Source organism: Gadus morhua, chromosome 23 (genome assembly GCF_902167405.1).
Source record: "Gadus morhua chromosome 23, gadMor3.0, whole genome shotgun sequence".
NCBI lineage: Eukaryota > Metazoa > Chordata > Actinopteri > Gadiformes > Gadidae > Gadus > Gadus morhua.
In genome coordinates this window covers 9,100,729-9,123,523 of record NC_044070.1, presented here as the reverse complement: position 1 = coordinate 9,123,523, position 22,795 = coordinate 9,100,729, and the positions used below count along the sequence as shown (strand labels likewise).

Genomic DNA, 22,795 nt, shown 5'->3' with positions numbered 1-22,795 from the left:
AGACTTGAAAAACTCTTTTGAAGTCCTTGAACGTTGCCCCTGGCCTGGGGCCTGTGCTACGAAACAGGTTCAGAAGCTCAGGATATCTTATTCATTAGTTGGCTTCACTAAATCCTATGAAACGCAACCACGCAAAATCGGTTTCACGGCGTGGGTCATCCATTTCTTAAAGTTGTAGTCTAGAGTTAAATGGCATCTAAAACAGATCAGACTTAGCAGAAAATAAAATATAATATTCAAGCATGAAAGAATCGTTGTTTTGTTTTGGGATCTTAAAATTAGGCCTTCCTAGAAGGGAACGGATGGCCCAGAACGGATAAATGGGTGTGGATTAAATTATATAAACATAATTTTGTGATTTTAGGAAGAATTCTATGAAAGAGGGGTCTGTGTTGTCCCCATTGTCCCCAATTCCAATGAGTTATTACTATGAAATGCGCCTCGCAGCATGACGTTATATTCTGATGGAAGTTCCATCGCGACTTTTCCTGACTCCTCCATAACCAGGAAACAGGGTGATGTTGAAACTGGTTTATATGTTGAAACCAAGTTTAAAGGGCAATGATACATGCAATGCCATGGTGCCACGTAGCTGTGTGTGGGGGTGACTGGTTTAACCTGTGGTTAAACCACGTAGGTGGAGTGGTGGATGCACAACAAGTGTGCAGCCTCACCCTGCACCAAGAGTCTTATCAGTCTGACTCGGGCCAGCTGAGGCTGCTTAAACCACTCATCGTCCAAACACACACTCAACATACTATACAAATGTCCAAGAAGCTTAAAGGATTTTTAAATCCTTTTGGGTCTAGGGGAAAAGGGCTTTGAAGTCTCACGAGAGATACGATATAGCGATATATGCAGGTTGTGAACGGTGGAATCTCTAGTCAGTTTGAGAGAGCCGCAGGCCGGTTTCAAAGTCATGACTTTGAAAATGTTATCTTTTTCTCCCGTTCTCGAATATGTGGAAGAAAGTTTTGGTTTATTTGAGCCCAAGTATACAGATGAGAATGTCCGAGAAATTGAAGAGCAGAGGAGGGGAGAAGGCAAAGTCTGATGAGCAGGAGGGGTGAACCAGCTGCTGTAAGGCTACCAGGTCCCATAGGAACACTGGTGGTGTTCCTATGGGTGCTGTGACCCTATGTCCACAGAGAGTGAACGCCTATGTTGTGGGGAACCTGGTGCTTCCCCATATTTGCGACATCAAATGATGAGACCTCAGACACTACACGACGTGGTGTCACCACGTCAGAGGATGTGCTGAGGACATTCTTTCATGGGCCTAAAATAAACTGGCAGAGGCATCCAAGATCACATGGACCAAACGGGCAACTATCCATCGAGTAAGTATACCCTACATGTTTACATGCATGCCATTTCTTTACCTACAGATGCCTGAGTGATTACTGTTGCATGATTAAGTTTGTTTTCATACTTTTACACAAATCAAAATGACTTTCCTGTCCTCCAAGGAGTTCAGAATAGGGCCCTGTGGCGGTGTTGTAATGGATTTGGCACGGCAAAAGACAGCCTCTTGTTCGTGACAATAGAGGAGTGTTGCCTAGCTGCGTCGTAGCGGAGTTGGCGCTCAAAGGAGAGCGTCTTGGTCGGGGCAGCAGAAGCGTTGCCTAGCTAGGTTGTAGCGGGCCATCAGAGGAAAGCACCCCTCCCCCTCCGGCATCCCACTGGGGTCAAGGAGTCAGAGGCTGTGTTGCGAATGATTTGCTGTAACTCTGTCGACACACCTATCGCACTGAGGACCCTCAATAACGGTGCTTATTGAGTGTCCGACTAAGCAGTATGTTGACCATGTTACTACATTTTTTATAATAAAGCAGGACATGTTGGTCTCCCATTTCAAATCTGTCCCATGTCATTTTCATCTATGAATAGAATCACGGTAAATGCAAATACCACTTCCCCCCCTGAGCGACATTAGGTAAACGGAGGCAGAAAACAAACTAAATTTCTGTCTACCGGCCTTTGCTTTAAATTATTTCGGGGGTAAAATCTTGAATTTCGAGAAATGCACACTAATCTTCCACAATTTGCATAATAATAATAGCACATCTGTGTTTCTGAGTCTTTAATTCAAATCTGTCGTCTCGGTTCTAACAAATGTGGAGCAAGGAAATCGGCCTCCCCAGACCTTTGAACAGAAGCGGTGTTATGAGGTAGTCAGATTCCGCGCAGTGGGCTCTGAGAACACTCTTGTCTTCTCTCCAGGACAGGACAGCCTCGATGAGACCGCAGGAGGGTTGGTCGGTGGGTTCTTAGATAGGTTTGACAGCCCGTTGTTAAGAGAAAGCGTATTTGTACCAGGCTATTCTGAAGTTAGAAATATATACATCAGCGTCTGGTTCACTGTTTCTTTGAAGCACTTGATTTCACTAGTGTAGTTTAAGGCAATTGCGGTTGTTATACCAGGAAATAGTTTCAGAAAAGACTGCTTGCCTTTTTCTAATACCACAGCATCTTAGTAAGTCACTTATCCCTTGAACTCCAAAAATCAAGATCATCAAATTATGTTTATAAATTTAAAGTCAACATTTTGAAGTTCCCTAATTCTACTCTATTGCTCACACAACAAGTCGCTGAACAGAATAAGATCTCAAATGTGATACGTCCTCACTGGCTGAAGCCTGAACATTGTACACATGAAACCTATATAGACTCAGGGTCACTCCAGTAATGTAGGAGGTAAATGTTTGCCATTCAATTGTTCGGAAAGCATTGCTAAGCTTAGCGTCGATCAGGCCCATGTAGGAGGCAGTGCAAGGTTCTCCCCAGATAATCATGGTTTGGTGCGGTCTGATGTGGATTTGAAAAAAGTAGTTCCAAGCCAGAGGAACTAGGTCCAGTTGATCGGGATGTTTCTTCATCTGCAACGTGTTGAGTCTTGGTAGGAGTTGATTGTGGGACCATAACAAATTTACATGATTATGGAGGATTATCCACCATCATCACCTTCCTAAAAGGAATTAGGTGTAGCAATATCTGTTACTACACCCCACCTGGCTGGCTGCCACACTGTACCTTGGGGATTTTTGCTGTGCTACTCCAAAGACAAGGAAGTTCTTTGATTTTTTAAATCCGGTTTATTGTAGAAGTTTATCAATAATGATCCGTGGCGATTATGCTCCATGATGCAATGCAGGAGATCTATTCCTTAGTGTGTGTAGCGATGGCTGGTTTCACCCTGGGCACATTGATGACTCAATGTGCGACATGTGTGCAGCCTCACCCAGCTCTAGAGCCCAATCAGAGTCAGCCAGGCGAGGGGCTGCATGAAACAACTACCACCTAGGTGACCTTGGCTGGGCTCCTCTAAACACAAGCACGCTGGGTTGAGGTGTTGAAAATATATGTTTATTGTAGTTTGTCAATGCTTCATGGCGCTGGTGCTCCATGTTGCCATGTGTGGTGATGGCTGGTTTAACCTGTGCACACTGATAACTCACACACAGTAGGTTTTTCCCACAGCCAAGTATGAATAACACTCCTATTATACAGCCCCAAATACTATGCATTTTCATATAGGTCCAAATAAGGAAGGAAAAAGGGGAAATAACAACTACTACTTCCAAGTCAGATGTGGAAGAAACACACTTCATACAGGAAGAGGAAGAGAGTAGTGAGGATGTCTTTACTATTCACAATATGACCACAACTATTCCCAAAGTACCTCCTCTCAGGTAGTATTTGAAAGTAAATGGATTTAAACTAAGATATGAGAGATACTGGCTGTAGTGTATTAGCAATGTCACAGTCTGAGTATGCTTAGCTATGGAAGAAGGCAAATGGGCCAGAGCTAGGTATCTGTCAGTCTGAATACATATACATATACAAAGATCAATGTAAAGAAAGATACATTTTCGATTACGCTTTTTCAAATCAAAGTCATTGCATTTTGCAATGAAAACTAATAGTCCCAGTGTTAGAACCGGACAATACAGTTATGTGTGGCGACTATATAATTACTATAAACAGAGTGGCATCACTAGAACAGTAACCCATTCCTAAAGTGGAGGACATGCTCACATACGTAACGGGGGGGGGAGAGATATTTTGTAAACCTGACATGAGTCATGCTCACCAACAGACGAGACTAGGTGAAGACTCAAAAGGCCTTGGAATCAGTGTCGCGGGCGCCTCTGTGTTGTGGGGAGACTGTGTCGTCGTACTAGTGAGCCGACCCGCAGCCCCAATGGAACAACAGAGTCGTCCCAGCGTGTCCAGAATGAAAGGCTTGGTTACATGTGGTGACCTAATATGGATTCTGACATTAATAAGAAGGTAAAATCATGCAGCACAGAACACCTGCTAGTGCCCCACTCCACCCCTGTGAGTGTCCCAGTAAGCCATGGTGAAAGCTACACATCGACTATGCAGGTTCTTTCATGGGAAAGATGTTTTTAGTAATAGTAGATGTACTCAAAATGGATGGACATATACCAAGTGAGCTCAGCCACGTGAGCTGCTACAGTGGATCGTCTCAGGAAAAGTTTCAGTAATCACGTCATTCAAGAGAATACCCAAAACAAAACTTCAAAGAGAAAGAAAAACATTGTTGTTAACATCAGTCCCCAAGACCTTAAATTAAAGGAGAATAAGCTCCAGGCTCAAAAAATCCAAAGTTATGCTTTAACTCTCTCTCGGACTGACCTCATAAAGCATAGCTAAGGCGAGCATCAGCAGGCTCCATCCTTTCACACCCTTCTATATCCAAGCTTAAAACAGTTTGTGGGAGCTCGTGAATGAGGAGGTTCTTATACGGTAAGTGGGGGTGCATTATCCAATGCATCCATGTACTGGAACTGTTGGTTCCAAATTTTCGGAAGCCAACTTCTCCTTTAATTAACCGTTTTGTAACCGACTATAATCACGTACTGCAATATAACAGAGAGCATAGGTAGGCGGTTGTGTTGAGGAACTCACCTGTAGGCCTATATGTGGTCAGTATCATTCAGATCAATGATTTAATTTTACTTACTTTCTATGTGGAAAAAACTCCCATCGAACATTTGAATTCACTATGAAAGGAACATTACTACTAACCCTTTGACCAATAGTTTAACAACTCACTACGTCATGCTGGTTATTTTTCTAGGCCTAATCTAGGATATTGTCGACATGAATAGGTAAGGACACAACAATGTGATCCATTGATTAACTTGTTGCTTATATGTCTTTTGATGACGTGTATGACAATTTCAGCCTCATTCTTTCGGCTACAGCCCTGGCAGTGTTACACGGTCTTGGGCGCAAATAAAGACCAATAGGCTTATAAAACCATAATTCAAACCGGTACTTGTTGCAGATAAGGTCAACAATTGCCAGGCTGGAGGTTTGTATGGTGTAGGCCTACAAGACGAGGCCTGCAGAATAATTCCATGTATTTGAGTTATTTGAAGCCAAGATGATAATTATTTTTATCTCACTTTTTCAAAGACCAAGGTCCAGGGGATTTCTGGAAATGGTGATTTCCTTTTCCAAGAGATAAGATTGGTCAGTATATTCAGTAGGCCTATTCGTGGACCTGCTCCAGAGCATGTCGTGGGAAGCATTATTTTGGCTCTGGTTTGGCTATACATGCCTCCAGTATTGAACCTATCTCTTCAATTTAATAAACTAACCAATTCATAAACACATCCAAGACCCAAGTCATCGAGCTGAAGGCTGACGACCGGTAATCTGAAGACTGGAGGCGCGCAGCCGTGCGCACGCTTGTTTTAGGAGCTATTCCAGGGAGCGCGCCCGTATAAATAGACTCGGAGGAGCAACAAGCGAGCGAGGAGCAGAAAGTAACAGGCAGAGAAGTTCGAGCGCGTCCACTTTAAGGACTGTCGCGTTCCAGATAGCTGACGGGTTGAGTTCAGACGCAGGCTTGATGGAATCGGACCCGATCCGCGGTGGGCACCGGCGGCGGAAGCGTCGCGTGCGTGTGGTGGGCGGCTGCGCCATGGCCGTCCTGCTGGTGGTGGTGGTGGTGGTGGTGGTGGTCACCGCGGTGGTGCTGAGCAACAGAACCGACACCTTCAAGGCCACGTTCATCCAGGAGTGCGAGAGAAGGACTCCAGAGAACACAAGGTAGAGCCAACATTTTCCTTTTTTCTTTTCCTTATTATCTCCCTTCTGTGGGCTAGTCTGTGTTTAGAATTGATGCATTGTTGTTTACAAGTGCCTGCACATATTTGAATCGGTCGTCATCCATTTTATCTTTATCAAAATCTATTCATAGCCTATTGATCGATCATTGACTTTTTTGTATTGTGATGTTTGCGTTCTCCAGTCTATTCCAATTCCATGTGTAAGCCTATTTATCAGACGCTTTGGTCAAAACGAACTCGCAGTGAGTTGAACAATGAAGATGCACCCCGTAAAGTGCAAGAATAATTTAAGTAACAATCCGAAACAAGCAAGACAACCAGCTTTTAAGTGCTGCGATAACACGATAGATATTGTTTTTCACTTCATGGTCATCCAACAAGACGCAGTGTGGCAGATGAGTGTCGAGCCCGCGGCGGAGGACGGATCGGATCTCTTGATCATGTCAGTCCTTTCATTGTGGCGCCAGGACAAAACAATCTAGATTTTGTTGTGCACTGCTGGTGCTCACGTAGGCCTGATGATGGAGTAGCCTAGGCTATAGCACGGCGTTTGGCAGGCATGAAGCAGAGGACGGGCTAGGGGCGGTGTGTTGGACATCCTCGGTGCAGGATGGGGCCCTGAGCCATGTAGAAAGGATAGGAAATAACCTACCAGGGGCTTGGGTGTACCAGTGCAGGGGACAGAAGAGATGTATAGTGTAGTGTGGGAGACCTAGGCCAGGTTGTAGTTGTGTGTAGTGTTGTTTTCAAAAAGCGAAGTGATCTTATCGTCCCTGCACGGTGGGGCTTCTCCTGCAGCCCTCACTTTCATCCTTGTATGTTGGCGTCAGTCCCGGGCTGAGATCACACCAGTCTATTAGCTCCTGGAGTCGCTCCAAGTTCAGACCGTCAGCGAAATTCTCCTTAGTGAATATCTTCTGAGTCAAATCTGTGCCCATGGAATAAGACTTAATATTCGGAGAAGACAATTAAGGCTCGGACATCATCCGAGTGACAGCGTCGCAGTTTGGTCGGGTTTCAAGCACTTTAGATAACTTTCACACATCTCTCTCTTACAAACTCATCTAATCGTGAAATGCAGCATATTTATCTAGCCTACATGCGTGCAAAGCATTAACACCCTGAAACAGTTTGTGTATCATCAATTGACGCTCTCTAAATTATATTTATAAACCTTTATTGCATCAATAATTGAGAATAGATTATGAATTGCAAACAAATGTGTACTACATACATCTATAGGAGCAATGCTTTTTAAGGGATGAATTAACTATGAAGTTCATTCAGTTCACGTTCCCGTTTAACTCGCACACACCACACCTCAACCCTTCGTTGCTGTCCGACCTGCTCACGTCCTGGTCGGTCACCACAAGGAGAACAGCCTAACTGGCTCCTAGTGTCACTTTCTCACTATTTTGCGCACTGGAGTATTTACCATAATAAAATCGCTGAAGAAATCCAAATAAAGACAAGATCTCATTTTTACAAGATCTGTAAATGGCCCAAGATCGTGTCAAAACAGGTTCTATGTATTTATACTCATTGTTGACATTGGGATAATGTCATGCATGGTTCCTCTGCATGATGAAGCTTAAGGTAAAGTGATCCCACACCCAGGAGTTCTGACTAGGTATGCCTGCTTATATTGACTTGTCCTTTGCAGATCCAATATTCTATGGGCAGTGGTTCCTGTCTGCCTTCTATTCTGTGGTCCTACTTTTTAGGATTTATTTTATCCTTGACTTATTTTTAAGTGATCTAAGCTCTTTCTCTATTCCAATAAAACATTTAGACAAATAATAGGCCGAGAATCTCCTGCCTGGTTTGTATCTGCATATTTTACTATTTTTTGATATTGCAAAATATCGAATATCAAATTATACAATTAACAGGTGTGATCTTTTATCAATCCCTACAACTTTAAGTCGATATACAATATAGATTTTCTGCAGACCATGTTCATGGTCTGCCTTACACCAACCATTCTCTGTTTGTGTTTGAAGCACCGACTGTGTGGAGGTCTGGAGTGCCTTTGAGCAAGCGTACGTGGGCCGGGACCCCTGTCAGGTCCCACCGGAGGCCTACGATCACCTGCTGTCCGTCGCGCCTCCGCAGCCTGCGTGCAACCGGGTAAATATCCTGAGCACACTACTTAACCTGTCTCTAACTCATGGTTAGGCTAGACACAGGGCTGGTCGTTCATAAACAGGGGTCCTCTATTCATTGTTCCAATTCCTGGACATAAGTAAGCTATGTATGTTAAGTGAGTCAGTGAGTAGCTGTACTTTAATCAATTTAGTGTATTTTATTAGTTGATATTATAACTTTAATGCAAACTACTGTGTACCCTAGACAGTCTTTTTTAAAAGGTGACATTTTGTGTTCTGCTTGAGTGACATGGTGTCACTCTGTACAAAGGAGTGATGGATAAGAAACGTAAGCCTTTAAATTGTCACATTTCTAAGCATTGTTTTACTAATTTTAGGGTTTCAATAGTGTATGAATGAATTATTACTGCTCAGCCATACTATAATGGTGAAGTGCATCGGCTTGTCTTGTGCAAATGTTTTTTTATTGATAACAACATTGGCATATACTGATCAAAACAGGACGATACAAAAAAAAAGCCTATAGTGCAATTAAACGATGAACATACAAACATACTGCCTTGAACATAGCAGTCAGGCTACTGTTTCTTTGTTTTGAGCCAAAGAAAATATATATATATACATTATTTATTTTTTTATAAATTTGCGTTAGTCGCGCGATAAAAAATTTAACGCTGTTAAAAATGGTTTGCGTTAATGCCGTTAATAACGCGTTATATTATTTTTTTGTGTGTTTTAAGAGGATGTGGTGTGTTTGTCCCAGATGTTGTTTTGGAGCGGGACCAAGGAGGTGGCCCACCAGGTGTCAGAGGGCTGCTACCAGACGATGGAGGACTCCATGCTGGGATCTGTACTGGACGGAATGACCTGGTGTGGGAAGGAGGGGAGCAACGGTAAGACACCACTACTATATATACAATACTACAGTGTATATATATATATATATATATACTGTATATATATACACAGCCCGCCTATGTTTAGTCCCGCCCCCTAATATCCTGTTTAATGATATGGAAACATCTGATTCTCATGCTCTGGTCTGTCTCTCTGCCTCTCTTGTGTCAGAAACGTTCACCTCTGGTTGTCCCGGCTGGACTGAATGTGTGAACAACCCGGTCAGATCCTTCTGGAGCAGAGCGTCTGCTGAGGTACGTCATCATGAGACTCACAATGTTTAGGCCTACATTGGAATGGATAAGATAAATATAGCATAGCTATACCCTGCGTAGCCCCATTCAATAGCAGCTTTCAACGTTCAAAGACAATATCAAGATTCAAGCGATTTTCAAGATTATTTATTGTTGCATATCACAAGTGTAAGGCAGTACAAATTATTTAGTTCTAGCAGATGCGCACGCACACACACACACACACACACACAAACACACACACACACACACACACACACACACACACACACACACACACACACACACACACACACACACACACACACACACACAAACACTCACATACACACACACACACACACATACACACACACACACACACGGACACACACATCATGGAATAAGCTATACACAGAACTGTATACACATGTTAAAGTGGGTGTCCTTTATGAGCATGACTTCTCAGGTTGTGAAGAAGAATTTCTTTGAAGTTTTCCTAAAATCTTCACTGTACAGAGAAATCTATCAGGAGAGACATTATGGGCACAAGAAGCATAACTATTCAGCGTGTAGAACAAGACATGTGCACCAAGTTTCAGAAATGTACATCCATCGGGTTGGCGGGGCTGATTGTTGAACTTTGACAGCTGAGCATAGCGCCCCTTATAGGACAATAACTTTTGTGCAATCAGGGGCTGAGCTATAAAGATTACTAATACAAAATAATACTAATTCCTGAACACTAGAATAAGAAGAGGTATGAGCCTGGTTGCTTGGTGGAAAGACGTGTCTAGTAGCCTGCTGGTCCAGGCCTTGAGGCTGCGGTACCCCTTGCAAGATGGAACCAGCTGAAACTGTTATATGTTGGGGTTTTTGGGCGCATCCACCTATGCACTGGACTGACTGCTCAATCCTCTGCAGTGCTCTGTGGTTGAGGGCAGCGCAGTTCCCACCCGCTTTACATTGAAGCTCAGCTTTTACCGAGTCAGACTCAGACCAAGAGTGGATCCAAAGGCCGCTGACTTCCTCTACACATCACTTACGTGATATTGCAGTTTTGAAGCGTTATTCCAGTAAAGCAAGGGTTGTAACCGGTTTGACCATTTCAGAAGTTGCTACAGCCCATTCAAATGTGACACAGTGGGGCAGCCCCTCTATCACATTGTTGAGGGAGAATCCTATATAATATACATTATTATAGGGCACATATATAGATAAAACATGTTTTTATAGCCACTTGTGTCATCCCCTGCTTGATCCGAAAACGTACCGTACCTAACCGAAAACCATGACCCCATAACTGTGATATGAATCAAATCGAGAATTTTGTGAAACGTTCCACCCTTAATATATATATATATGTGCATTTATTATAAATGCACTGCGGTATAATTGAAATTCTAATAAATCAGTACTTAAGTAGGAAGACTGTGGAGAAAAATCAGTTTGAGTTTGGTCGGGGACTTACTTTATGGAAGAACAATAAGGAGAGGAAGAGAGGAGAAGGAGAGGCTATCTCCGCCTGACTCCCTGTCAATAGCTCTTTGTTCGTTGTTCTGAGTGGAGGTGCATAGTCCAGCGCATGGCTTAGCGCTCTCCTTAGTGCGTGGCGTCCCACTCGCTAGAGCTGCTAGCTGCTATTGTTGTGAAGCGGAGAGGCAGAGGAGAGCAAGAATGCGCTTCCCTAGCACATCTATAGCCCTGGAAATGTTTGTGCGGTGTTGAGGGATGTGGTCTGTTGTTCTACTGTTCTGTCTTATTACTATGTAATGTTGCGCTGTGGTGTTTGACTTCCAGACGAACCCTCCTATCTCCATTGTCTACCTGTAGATATCTTTGACTGAGATGTCCATAATCAGGTATCAGCTGAGACGGATCAGCTGGGAGTCACCCTACAACACCCTAACCTAACCGACCCTGCCCATCTAGAGCTTTGATTCCTGCCTCTGAGCCTTCGTGTCTTACTCTTACTCATATCATCAATCTAGGGAATTTCCGATGAGTAAGCAACATGCCAGAAAGGAATCCGTCATCCTCTGTTCAGCAGCGCAGGAGGCAGACTCACTTAGTAGTAGTGACCCAGGAATGGCACTTATTAATACGTTCTTCTAGACCGTTCTAGAATATTTACTTTGGTTGGTGAGTCTCCTGAAGAGACACTTGCTCCCTTAAAAGATAAAACGATGTTCTGTGCCACCAGTATGTGCTTGGAGCTGATGGGATGTATCACAGAGTGAAACAATAAAACTGTGCAGAAGCAGGTGTTCTGCAGACCAGCTCTGCTTTTGTATTTCCTTCTTAAAGTTATAAATAAAGGACTTCAAATTTATTAGACGGTTTCCTGATCTTAAGTTTAAGTGATGTTCTTTCCACAACAGTAACTTAGGAAAAAGTTGGTGTAAGCTTAGCATAGCGCTTAGCCTGACCGATCGACACAATGAGCACACAAGAATTCTACCACTAAAGCAGATTATTTTATTCAAAGATACTTTTAAGTTGCATAACATTAAGAAGCAGGAAGGGGTAAGGGTACCTTGCCTACAGACAGGCTGCAGACATTGAGCATCAAACCCAGAACTCAATAACTGATAACCACCATCCTGGCCGCCCCTGGTCATAACAATGCATGTGACATGTCGTGTGGTTCAGTTTGCAGCGGTTGCCTGCGGAGATGCTGTCGTCCTGCTCAACGGCTCCAGAGATACCCCCTTCAGCCCTACCAGGTGAGTTACCGCGTTAACGTAACGACGTCTAACACTTCAACTAGCTCGTAGAGTAAAATAACCTGGGCATATCTATAGACAATCAAGAAACGCTGTTTGGGATGATTAACTGCATAGCTTGAAGCTATGATTCATTAATGACCATGTTCAGAGCCTAGCTCAAGGGAAACCAGGCAGGGCTTCCAAACAGGGGGTTTTTAATAAAAGTTCCTGGCATTCTTTTCTATGTCATCTCAGAGACATGTTGAATATTTCAATATAATATGCATATAGGGCGGGACAAAAAGTAGGAGCGACGCAATATGCTCATTCATGATTTGATTGGCAGCAGAGCACTAGTAGAGTCTACTCAAACAAAATGTATCAAACTAATAAAACGCAGCAGTTTCTGACACAATGTTAAATTGTTTTAAGACTGGTATCTATTATTTTCAATGAGGAAACGTCACTTTTTGTGTTTGCACTTTTGAAGTATTTTTGGCAGCATCGAAGTCAAGAAGTTCACATCCGACCGAATGAAGAGTCTCACTGCTGTCCTGGTAACCAAGGACAACGTTTTGTAAGGATTTTTACTGATATCTCTAATAATCCTTCCTAAATATACAACTACTTGACTAAAAATACTATTTTACTCTTTCTTTCAAAGGGCAAACTGTGAGGATGAATCTTTAAAGAACTTACAGAAGGAACTAAAACCTGGCATCAAGTACATTTGCAAGGAGGTGCCAGAGTAAGTGTGTGTGTGTGTGTGTGTATCATCATCATCGTCATATTTTCCCGCCATGCACAGTAGTGGCCTTGGGGCGCTCCGGCTTTAACCTGTGGTCCAGCAGTCACAGGAACTGTGTTCTCTTCATCATCATTTTCCTGGCCTGCTGAACCTCTCTATCCGAGTCCAAATCTTTCTTGGCGGCCTAAGGTCGAATATATCCTACATACATGACCTACATACTTCAGAGGTAGCAAAAGTCCTGAATCAAGTTATTTATTTACCTCAACATTCTTTCTTCTGTCACTCCGACTTGGAGCATTCTTCCATTCAAAACCACCTGTACCAACTTTCTCAGAAAACCGTGCCATAGGACCTCAACCTTGTTGAGTTCATACTCTGCTAGTTCCTAGGCTTGAACACTGTAAAGGATAAGAGATCGGACACACGTAGTTAGAAACTTCACTCTAGTCCATTAGCACATGTTACAGCTCATTCCATTTCTGGATTGCGGCACCAATTCTTGTGTTGAGGGAAGATCAGATGTTCTCAGAGTTTGTGATAGTGTATCTCAGGTACCTAAAAGCTCTGGACGTTCTTGGTCCATAAATCCTTCATAAATACCATTGTTTCAGTCTTATCATATGATATTTGCATTCCGTACCATTTAAAGGTGTTGTCGTAAATGGAGAGTATGCTCTGCTGTGTTGGCAAATATAACCTGATCATCAGCATAGAGAAGTTCTGTGATTTTGCTTTGACCAGATGATGGTGCTTTACTACGATGCTCTCTCTGGGATATGTGTGTGTGTGTGTGTGTGTGTGTGCGTGTGTGCGTGTGCGTGTGCGTGTGTGTGTGCGTGTGTGTGTTCTAGGTTCTGCGTTCAAATCCCAATCTCCCCAAATCTGCTCTTTAATGGCATGTTTATCTCCATTCACTGTAGGTCACTTTGGATAAAGTGTCTCTGCTAAATGGCTGATTAGTAAACAGATGATTTTCCGTGTCTTGCAGGTCTGAGCTCCTCACCTGCAAGAAGGACCATGACCAAACCTGTGTCCCCTGCTGGTGAACCGTTCATCTGCTAGTCCTATAAGGCTGTGTTCCAATAGTCCTTCTAGAGCGATTCCTGCCTAAATCTCCAGATGTTGCCCTCGACCACCATGTACCTGCTGTTCCAATAGACGTAGTAAGCTAGCAAAAGCAGCCCGAAATAACGTTTTAGGCTACAAGCGGTTGAGACGGTCAAGACTCGTACCATATGAACTTAAATAACAGCGAAACGAAAAAATATCTAGCCACAATTATTTGTTTCAAAATGGAGCGAAACAAACTGAATGCAAGCTAATGTTTGATATAGTTTTTTTGGTTCACACAAATTCAGATATTTTGGTTTCTTCTAAATCATGTCGGATTTGATATGGTAACCTTTTTATAGAGCTTTAAAATCTAGGCTATCTAACGGGTATCGAGTAATTGCTTGTGAATAAATATATGTATTGTGTAATGACAGCATAAATAATGCTAACAACTTGAATAACTTGAGCCAGTAAAAAAAGCCAGTAAAAGGGACTAGAGCCTTTATGTTTTTCTATTTTACACTACTACTATTTTACTTCTATTTTTTGTAATAATTATGAATTTTTATTACACTTAGCTAGTTTCAAATATTTTAAGTAAGGTTTGCCAAATTTTCGTGTACCATTTGCTGATTGTGTGGGTCAGCAAATGGACATGTTCGTGATTTACGACAGATATGCAGAGGTATCAAAGCGGACACGTTCATAAAGTGTGACCCATACCCTAGACGGGTGGGGAAGAGAGTCATGCTACGGGAATTACTGCACTATTTTTCTCATCATTATGGCTTTATTTCTTGTTTTTCTGTGTCATGATAGAAAACACGGTGCCGTGGTTCTCCATTCATTCTTATCTGTTATCTCCCAAAAACGAGCGAGAACGTATAGTGCCTATAACGTTCAATATGCTTTGGTCTTTCATATTCCTCTTATAGGTCTCTATATAGAGACGTGTTTAGATGAAAAACATCGAAAGACTTGTTTCAATAACAAATAATAAAAGATTGAATTAAAACAAAAGAAAAACTCTCGTCAATATTTTACATTTACTGGAAACTGTTAGATACATACTTTGCGGTCATATTATTGCCTGCTATGTATATCTCAGCGTCAGTATGACCATAAGGGAATACACACACGCACGCGCGCACACACACACACACACACACACACACACACACTTATGGGAAGTCGCTGCTTCGAGTTGCTTTCCAGTATTATTACATTTGAAACAAAAGTCCACAGTTCTGCGGATTTCCGCATCCGTGGTCTGCTGAGTCAAAGTTTCAGCCGTGTGAGAACAGAAAGCGCAACAACGTCCCTTTATAGTTATCATAAAAAATCTTTCAGCGCGGACATTTCCAATCAGCCAGGGTTCAAATCAAGGTTTCTCTCTGTAGAGAAACGTGCCTGTAGTGTAGCCCTTCGAAAACCCCACGGTGTGACTACCTCATACACATGACACAATCCGCCGTTACACCGTTCTGTAGTTTTTTTTATGGCTGATAGACTGTAGCTGCCAGTAAATTACCGGATGTATATTTTACATCGTTGGGATAATGAAATGGGTCTACCAGCCAGGCTTTGGAAATGGGAGCGGATCTAGTCTACTTGAGGGATCCCAATCCAAGGTTCAAATAGGTACAAGTCGCGTGCTCGGCGACACCGGGGCTACAAGGGGGGCGTGGCCGCTGGCCCCGACGTCACAACTGATCCTATTTATAGGCCAACCCTACAATGATCCTAACGCACCTAGGATTCATTCACACACTGGAGGTTTCATTCACGCACTGGAGGTTTCATTCAAGTTTTAGAGGGGGCGGGAGAAGGAAACGGACACGTGCAGTAAGTAAATGGCAATTAACAACGGTTTTGTAACTTACTTGACTTTACAATTGTGGAATATTCAGGTCATTGTTTGTCTTTATGAAGTTTGGCGCAGAATAACTGGTTATTTGGTTCGGGTACTAGGCCATACAATAGGCGTGTGATTCGTTGGTTCTTACACACGCACGTCGATTCCTCAGATTTGACAGCGAACCGATGGACAAGCAACTGATCCCCGACACCACGAACGCAGAGCAAGTGAACCATTTATATCCATCACTGCCGATCTCAGCAAGGTGGGTCAATTCTTGTATCGATTGCATATTTAGTAGCCTATTATAGTATCAGTAGAACACAATGTTAACGCATGGCTTGGCTTATGGAGGATGATCACTGATTAATGCTCTCTATTCTTTTCTATTGGGTTATATTTTCAATTGTATTGTATAGTCTGTTAAATTATGTTGTGTTCTACTTAACTTCATTCTCCATTCTATTATATTCTATAATATAGGCCTATTATATTCCGTTGTATTGTATTCCATTGTATTGTAGTCCGTTCTGTTTTATTAAAATGTCATTCTTTATTATCATATTCTAATCCATTATACTATTTTATGTTCAATTCTGGTGTGTCCTATTACCCTCAGAGCTACATATCTATTATACTAAATTCCATTATATTACATCATTGATTCAGATCACATATAATCTCATTGATCTGTTATTATCTGATGGTATTGAAAAGGTTATTTGAATACTACTTATTCTACTACTACCTGTACTACTAGTTCTACAACAACTACTACTACTAATACTACTACTACTACTACTACTACTACTACTACTACTACTACTACTACTACTACTACTACTGTCTCCTACTATTCCACATGGCCGAATGGTCAACAGAGCTACTGTTTAGGCTCAGGCAGAAATGAATGCTGCACATATGTGAATATGATATATTTGGAATAGCTTGATGTATACATATGAATATATATATATATATATATACACATATATATATATCTGTGTTAATATCTTTTTGCCGTTCACAGGCTGAACGGAGAGGAGTTGCATGGAGTTCACAGAGGGGGTGTGGAAAACATCACACCAGCACCAGCCAGACAAGTAATTAAGAGATTACAAAACTCAATGCTCAACATGTCGGTTTACCTAAGTTTCACAATCAGTCACACACACACACACACACACACACACACACACACACACACACACACACACACACACACACACACACACACACACACACACACACACACACACACACACACAAACACACACATAGTTGTCCCCTAGCCACAGGAAATGATGTTGTTGGGTTACTGGAAACACTTGACATGAGAACTTCCAGAGTGTGCAAAGGGAAGTGAGTGGTGGAGATAGCATCAAACACACTCACTACTGTAACTAACCATCTCTCTCTCTCTCTCTTTCTCCCTCTGTGGTCTCTCTCTTCCCCCCTCCTCATCTCCCTCCGTGGTCTTGCTCTCTTTCTCTCCCTGTTTCTCTCTCCTTTTTCTCGCTCTCTCTCTCTCACACTCATTTGTATCTCTTCCCCCCTCCCCAATTCTTTCCCTCTTTCACTCAACCACCACTCTCTCTCCCTCTCCTTCTTTCTCTCTCTCTCCCTCCTTCCCTCTATCTCTCTTTTTGTCTCTCTTCCTTCTCTCTGTCCCCCTCTCTTTCTCTCCTCCTTCTCTCTCCCTTGTCCCTCCCAATCTCTCTTCAGACCAACATGTCCTCCGCTGATATGAGCTCAGTCCAGGCCCAGTTGGACATGTTGTGGAAGCAGAGAGAAGAGGTACGTTAAGGGTAAAACACAACAATAGTTATCTAGAAACCCTGAGAACTATACCCATTGAGATTCAATACAGGGTTTTTGTTTTGTTTTTCTTCACAGCTTATCTCCATCAATAATAAATGGGCGGATCAGTACAAAGTCATGACACAGTATTACAAAGCAAAGGTAAAGGAATGCAAGTTTGTGGTTTGAGTTCATTTTATTTTTGAGGTTAAGATCAACTTCGGAGCCCTATTGTAAACTCAAGAAAATTGTAATGTGTGTATTTAATGTGTTTTGTATTCTATGCATAATCTTCAGGTCAGGGAGCAACAACCTTCGGCCAAAACCAGCCAGCCAACCCATCCACTAAATGAAGAAATGTGCCAAAACGGAGTGGAACAAAGTGTACAAGAGAAGGACGTAAAAGAAGAGACAAGTGAAGAGAAAATAATGGTACATTAACTCTAAAAAACAGGAATTCCCAGAACAACTGATCCCGTAACCACAGTTCCTTTAAAAACAGATGTCTGCTCACTAATGTTTGATAATGTTTGATTACTGATTTGTATTCTCACGGGAAATGTGTTGCAGAGTCACACCGACGCAGAGCAGCTCAGGGTGCAGAACGCACACTTGACCAGAAGGGGGCAGCACCAGCACGAGGAGATACGACGTCTTAATCAGGTGAGTCATTCAAATAGTTTGTGTGTGTGTGTTATTACGTCATTGAGGGCTTTCCCCAAGAGTAATTAAATAGTTGTTCAATGATTTGGCAAATACTTTCAACTCGCGTCAGAGAGTTTGAAGTAGATCACAATGACAAAATTGCAAACAAATTGCTGTGTTTTTCCATGTGTCTATAGGCCTTACACCAATCTCTTGAGAGCGGTTTCGTCTGGGGGGAATCCAGAGAAGATCCAAAAGACAATGTTTGGAAACATCAGGTAGTTCATTTTGCGTATTCTCGCAACATTGCAGCCTTCTTTTTAGTCAGGGCCCAGTAATGCTTGACCCTCCACCTCTGGGGCCCATTGAGACCTAGGCTGCATAATTATCAAGAGTAGGTGAAAACTTGAATTGCCAGTTAACAATAATTTCAAAATAAAGTTTAGGTTGGTTTCATCATGATAGCAAGAATGATTAAAGCATGTAGGCCTCATAGCATTCCCCAAAAAGGATGCTGTTAATATTTTGATAACCTCACAACTGAGTGGCAGATATCAATGCATTTACATTTACATTTAGGGAATCAAGCAACACTTTTATCCAAAGCGACAACAATATATCACTGTTAAGCACATAAAACAAGTGCCTAGCACTTATAATTGCTATTCCTTGTATACAACAAAGATAACTAGGATAAGATCCTACACGATGCTAAGTACCATTTTAAATTCCAGGATGTACAACATACAATGCGTACATTAAGAGCCAGGACATACAAACATACAATTAGTGCGTAAGAGGGGTGGATTTAGGAGAGTAATGGAGGAGAGGTATTTGGGGGTAAGGGGGTGGCTAGGCAGAGTTCAGGTGAACTCTGAACAAGTGAGTCTTGAGTCTCTTGCGGAGGCTGGTGAACGACTCTGAAGTCCTGATAGCTGAAGGGAGGTGATTGTCTGCTATGCTGTGAATGTCTGCTGAGTTTTGTGTACAGTAGAAAAATGTTGTAATGTCCGTGCTTCTTCGTTTAGGCTGAGGTCTACAAAGAAGACTTTCTGAAGGAGAGAAAAGACAGGGAAAGGCTCAAGGGCAAGCTCATGGAGATGGAGAAAAAGTACAGGAAGACCCACAGCGAGCTCCACACTCTGAAGTCCAAGGTACCACATGCATCATAATTTCAAGATAAAAGCTTGATCAACATGCTGGGTGTCTGTAAAGTTATATACTTTTAATGTATATTACTTTTTATTAAAAGTGTACAAATGTATGTTCCTTTTAAGGTACACCTAAGGCCCTACTAGTTTTACACACATCCTCTCGATCAGATGGCCAACGTTCTTTCCTCAATCGTCTTCACAGATCACATGGGCTCCAGTCCTAGCTCCACCTGTCGCCATGTGTGACTGCCCAAACCGAGCACCCCCAGGCAACAACTACAACACATATCCTCACACTGAGCCCCAGCAGATCCACAACCACACACCCCGGTCTACCTCCTGACCGGCCCAGACCGCCTCGCTCTGACACCATTAGGGCCTGAAGACCTCAACTTTAACCACTGTGACATCTTAATCAACCAGGGATTACCTCGATCACGTCTACCTTTGAAATAATACTGCATGCACTTTACGGTCTACTTTCGCTCAGGTCTTACTGTTGTACTAACCGCTCAATTGGCGTGTGTGTTTGAGTGTGTTTTTTTGAGATATATATTGAACCAAAAGTTACACATTATAAAGGTGAACTTTATTCAAAACTTTCATGGCGGTGTTATGTTGTACTTAACTCACTTGGGTTTGCTGTACATTCCTGAGTTCAAAGCCCAATGTCCACAGTTTACCTCTAGGCGTTGTTGGGCAAGATACCTTAACTCTACCTGCCCTTTAATGAAATGCATCTTAAGATACTATATTACTGTAAGCAGTTTTAGATAAATGGGTCTTCTAAAAGACTAAATCGTTAAAATAGTACACACCTATACTATTATTATATTGTGTGAAATAAGGCCAATCAGAGCTCTTTGTTCGCTGGCTAGCAAGAGGGCAGTATTCCGTGGGGCTTCCCTTTGAGGAAGTGGGCCTGGTTCTGTTTTAGGCTAGTCTAACCCTTTTCCCAGGAAGACTTCGGTGTGGTCGTGAAGAAGACATTCCACCAACGTCGGGACATTGGGCGAAAATAATATTTTTATAAATTGCTACATTTGTTGATGAAGTTCCTACTATTTAACTGCTATTTCGTAGTTTAGCAGACAATTTCGTCCATAGTTATTGGAAAATGGGCAGTCAAAATAAATGATGACAATAATTCAGCTGTCCTTTCAAACTTTCTGTCTATATTGTAAAGACCCTAAGGGCATCAATGAAGCAAAGAGTAGATGCTGTTGAGATGTACACCTAGCCAGCACGTGCAAAATTGGCTTTGCAGGTCATTGCAGTCCTACTGAGCGCCTCCTCCTGTCCTGTCACAAGTCCTTTGGTAAATTTCCAAATAATATAAACATCAACCAAAGATTTTTGGCAAGGTCATTAGTAAGGAAACCGTGCATACGGTCAGTGTTATCGCCCAAGTCTTGCTGTGATTGCTGCAATTCAGCTATAAGCATATAACTGTAATTACACTAATGCAGCTTGCTAGCCTGAACCTATGATAACATAAGACTTAAAACATGTTTGAAACAACCGCAACACTGAACTATATTTCACTCAACTTAAATTATTAGGTATTCACAGAGTATCTGTAGATACATATTTATATTCTAAGGTTTATGTATTATTATATTGGATTTGTAAAGCTAAGCCCCTGATTGTTATGGAACAGAACGTGGGGACCCAAGTGCTGGACACAGGAAGGCAGAGACGGGGTAAAGGGAACGGGATTTATTGGTCAGATAGGCAGGGGCTCGACGACAGGCGGGTAGTCAGGCAGTCAGGGGTCCGGTAACAGGCAGGCAGTCAGGCAGGCAAGGACTCGAAGACAGGCGGGTAGTCAGGCAGGCAGGGGTTCAGTGGCAGGGGGAGAACTAGAGAGGAGGAGAGATGGTTACCAAGGCTGGAGACAGATAATCAAGAATGCTGGTAGGACCGATACTAACTAGGTAGACGTAACAATGAACTGGCTCCGGCTGATAGGAGATCCCTGGCTGAAGTAGGGAATGGTGATTGGTGATTGTAGACTGGTGTGCCAGGAGGAGGACCACTGACGTCAAGTAGCAACTAGATGGAGGTAGTGGACCGCGTAGCAGGATGCGGCGTGACACTGATAGCACAAAAGTTTTAAAATTCGTAGACAAAATTTGAATTCCAGGCAAGCAGGTCTCTAAACGTTTTATGTAAATTCCCCCATGGAACCCAGAACCTTATTGTCCTGCTCCATAAATATGTTGTAAACATCCTGGAGTCCTTCACTTCAGTGAGTGTCAAGGTTGTGTTTGGCTCCCAGCAGAAATGTTTTAGTTTTGAAAGGGACCCCAAGGAACCTCACCACCAGCCGCTCCGTTCCCAGGACCCCCCAGCCCACCCCCCAGTCGACCCTGCAAACTCCTGTACCCCAGAAACCCCGGTGGCCTGGGAGCCTCTGAAATCACAATAGACAGAACATATTTTCGATATTTGAATCTTCTAATATGATATATATGACCTAATTTGGGATACTGTGACCACACAACATTTATTAGGACATATGAATAATGTTCTGATGTTAAATATAAAAATGTTATTGTGTATTATCGTACATTTTAAACTTTGTGGATACTGAAGTCTACCTTAAAATGTTGTGTACTTTAACTGTCTAATCTGTCTTGTTCTCACCTTTACGAACCAGAGAAGATGCCAGGATCAGAACAGCCAAGACCAGGAACAGATTTACACCTGTCATGGTGAACACCAGTAAGACTCTCTTGCCTCGCGATATAATAATAAATATAATATATCATATCTAACATATACAATATATCTCTGTCGTCTTTCGCCTTATTGCTATTAATTTTACACAATATTGTCCCACAGTCACCTACATTTGTGTCGAGTTTGCAGCTTTTACCATCTCCTGCACCAAATCATGTTAATATCGCTGCGTTGTCTCTGTCGTAGAGACGTAAAACCTCTACCCAAGTCAAGCCCCTGGAACTGCAAAGCCGTCTAATCGCATTTCCATGAAAAAGAAACCCCCAATATGTGTAGGGTCCGAGAGGGTAAATTGGGGTGCGAAATCAAGCCGGTATAGTACCTTGGTCGGTGTAAACACACGCACCATACTGGGAATAAGACGGGCATATTTCACGGTGTAAAACGTTTATACATGTAACAGAACAAGAGGCGACAAAGGAGATAGGGAAACAGAGAGAGAGTGGAGAGTAGAGCAGAGTACATTGCACATTTTCAAATTCAGTTTTAGAAGTAAGAAGGCCTATACCTTATTTCTTTACAGGGAAAAAGACCATGCAAAAGAGTCATGATTGCTAGAAGTCTCGTCCTTTTGGGGGGAGGGGGGTTCCTGGAGCACAAAACAGCTCAAAACCAAAATAATCTCTGTTGTGATGATGCATGGCTGCTATGACCGGTGAACTATTTGGAAGACGCTGAAAAGACTTTGGACCCATTTATACAGGAAACGATTCAGACTGACGATATTTAACCAAGC

The 22,795-nt window shown here is 42.5% G+C and overlaps 2 protein-coding genes across 4 annotated transcripts; both read left to right on the top strand.

Annotated features, from left to right (window-relative positions):
• The first annotated feature begins 5,740 nt into the window (after nt 1-5,740).
• Nucleotides 5,741-14,870, top strand: LOC115537076 (ADP-ribosyl cyclase/cyclic ADP-ribose hydrolase 1). The gene is made up of 8 exons (XM_030348708.1): nt 5,741-6,087; nt 8,111-8,237; nt 8,979-9,108; nt 9,284-9,366; nt 11,998-12,071; nt 12,544-12,630; nt 12,718-12,801; nt 13,793-14,870. Exons 1-8 carry the CDS (start codon nt 5,888-5,890, stop codon nt 13,848-13,850), a joined length of 843 nt encoding a protein of 280 aa, XP_030204568.1. The 5' UTR covers nt 5,741-5,887; the 3' UTR covers nt 13,851-14,870.
• Nucleotides 14,871-15,438: 568 nt separating this feature from the next.
• On the top strand, nt 15,439-22,505 carry LOC115537075 (TNFAIP3-interacting protein 3). Of its 3 annotated transcripts, none has more exons than XM_030348705.1 (10): nt 15,439-15,702; nt 15,885-15,980; nt 16,746-16,818; nt 17,441-17,512; nt 17,612-17,677; nt 17,813-17,947; nt 18,086-18,178; nt 18,358-18,438; nt 19,189-19,314; nt 21,977-22,505. In XM_030348705.1, exons 2-10 carry the CDS (start codon nt 15,901-15,903, stop codon nt 22,043-22,045), a joined length of 795 nt encoding a protein of 264 aa, XP_030204565.1. In that variant the 5' UTR covers nt 15,439-15,702; nt 15,885-15,900; the 3' UTR covers nt 22,046-22,505. The 3 variants fall into 3 exon arrangements, with proteins under 3 accessions (XP_030204565.1, XP_030204566.1, XP_030204564.1); XM_030348706.1 differs by lacking the exon at nt 21,977-22,505 and adding an exon at nt 19,438-19,473 and having other exon boundaries at nt 15,445-15,702; XM_030348704.1 differs by lacking the exon at nt 21,977-22,505 and adding an exon at nt 19,517-20,465 and having other exon boundaries at nt 15,449-15,702.
• Nucleotides 22,506-22,795: the final 290 nt, after the last annotated feature.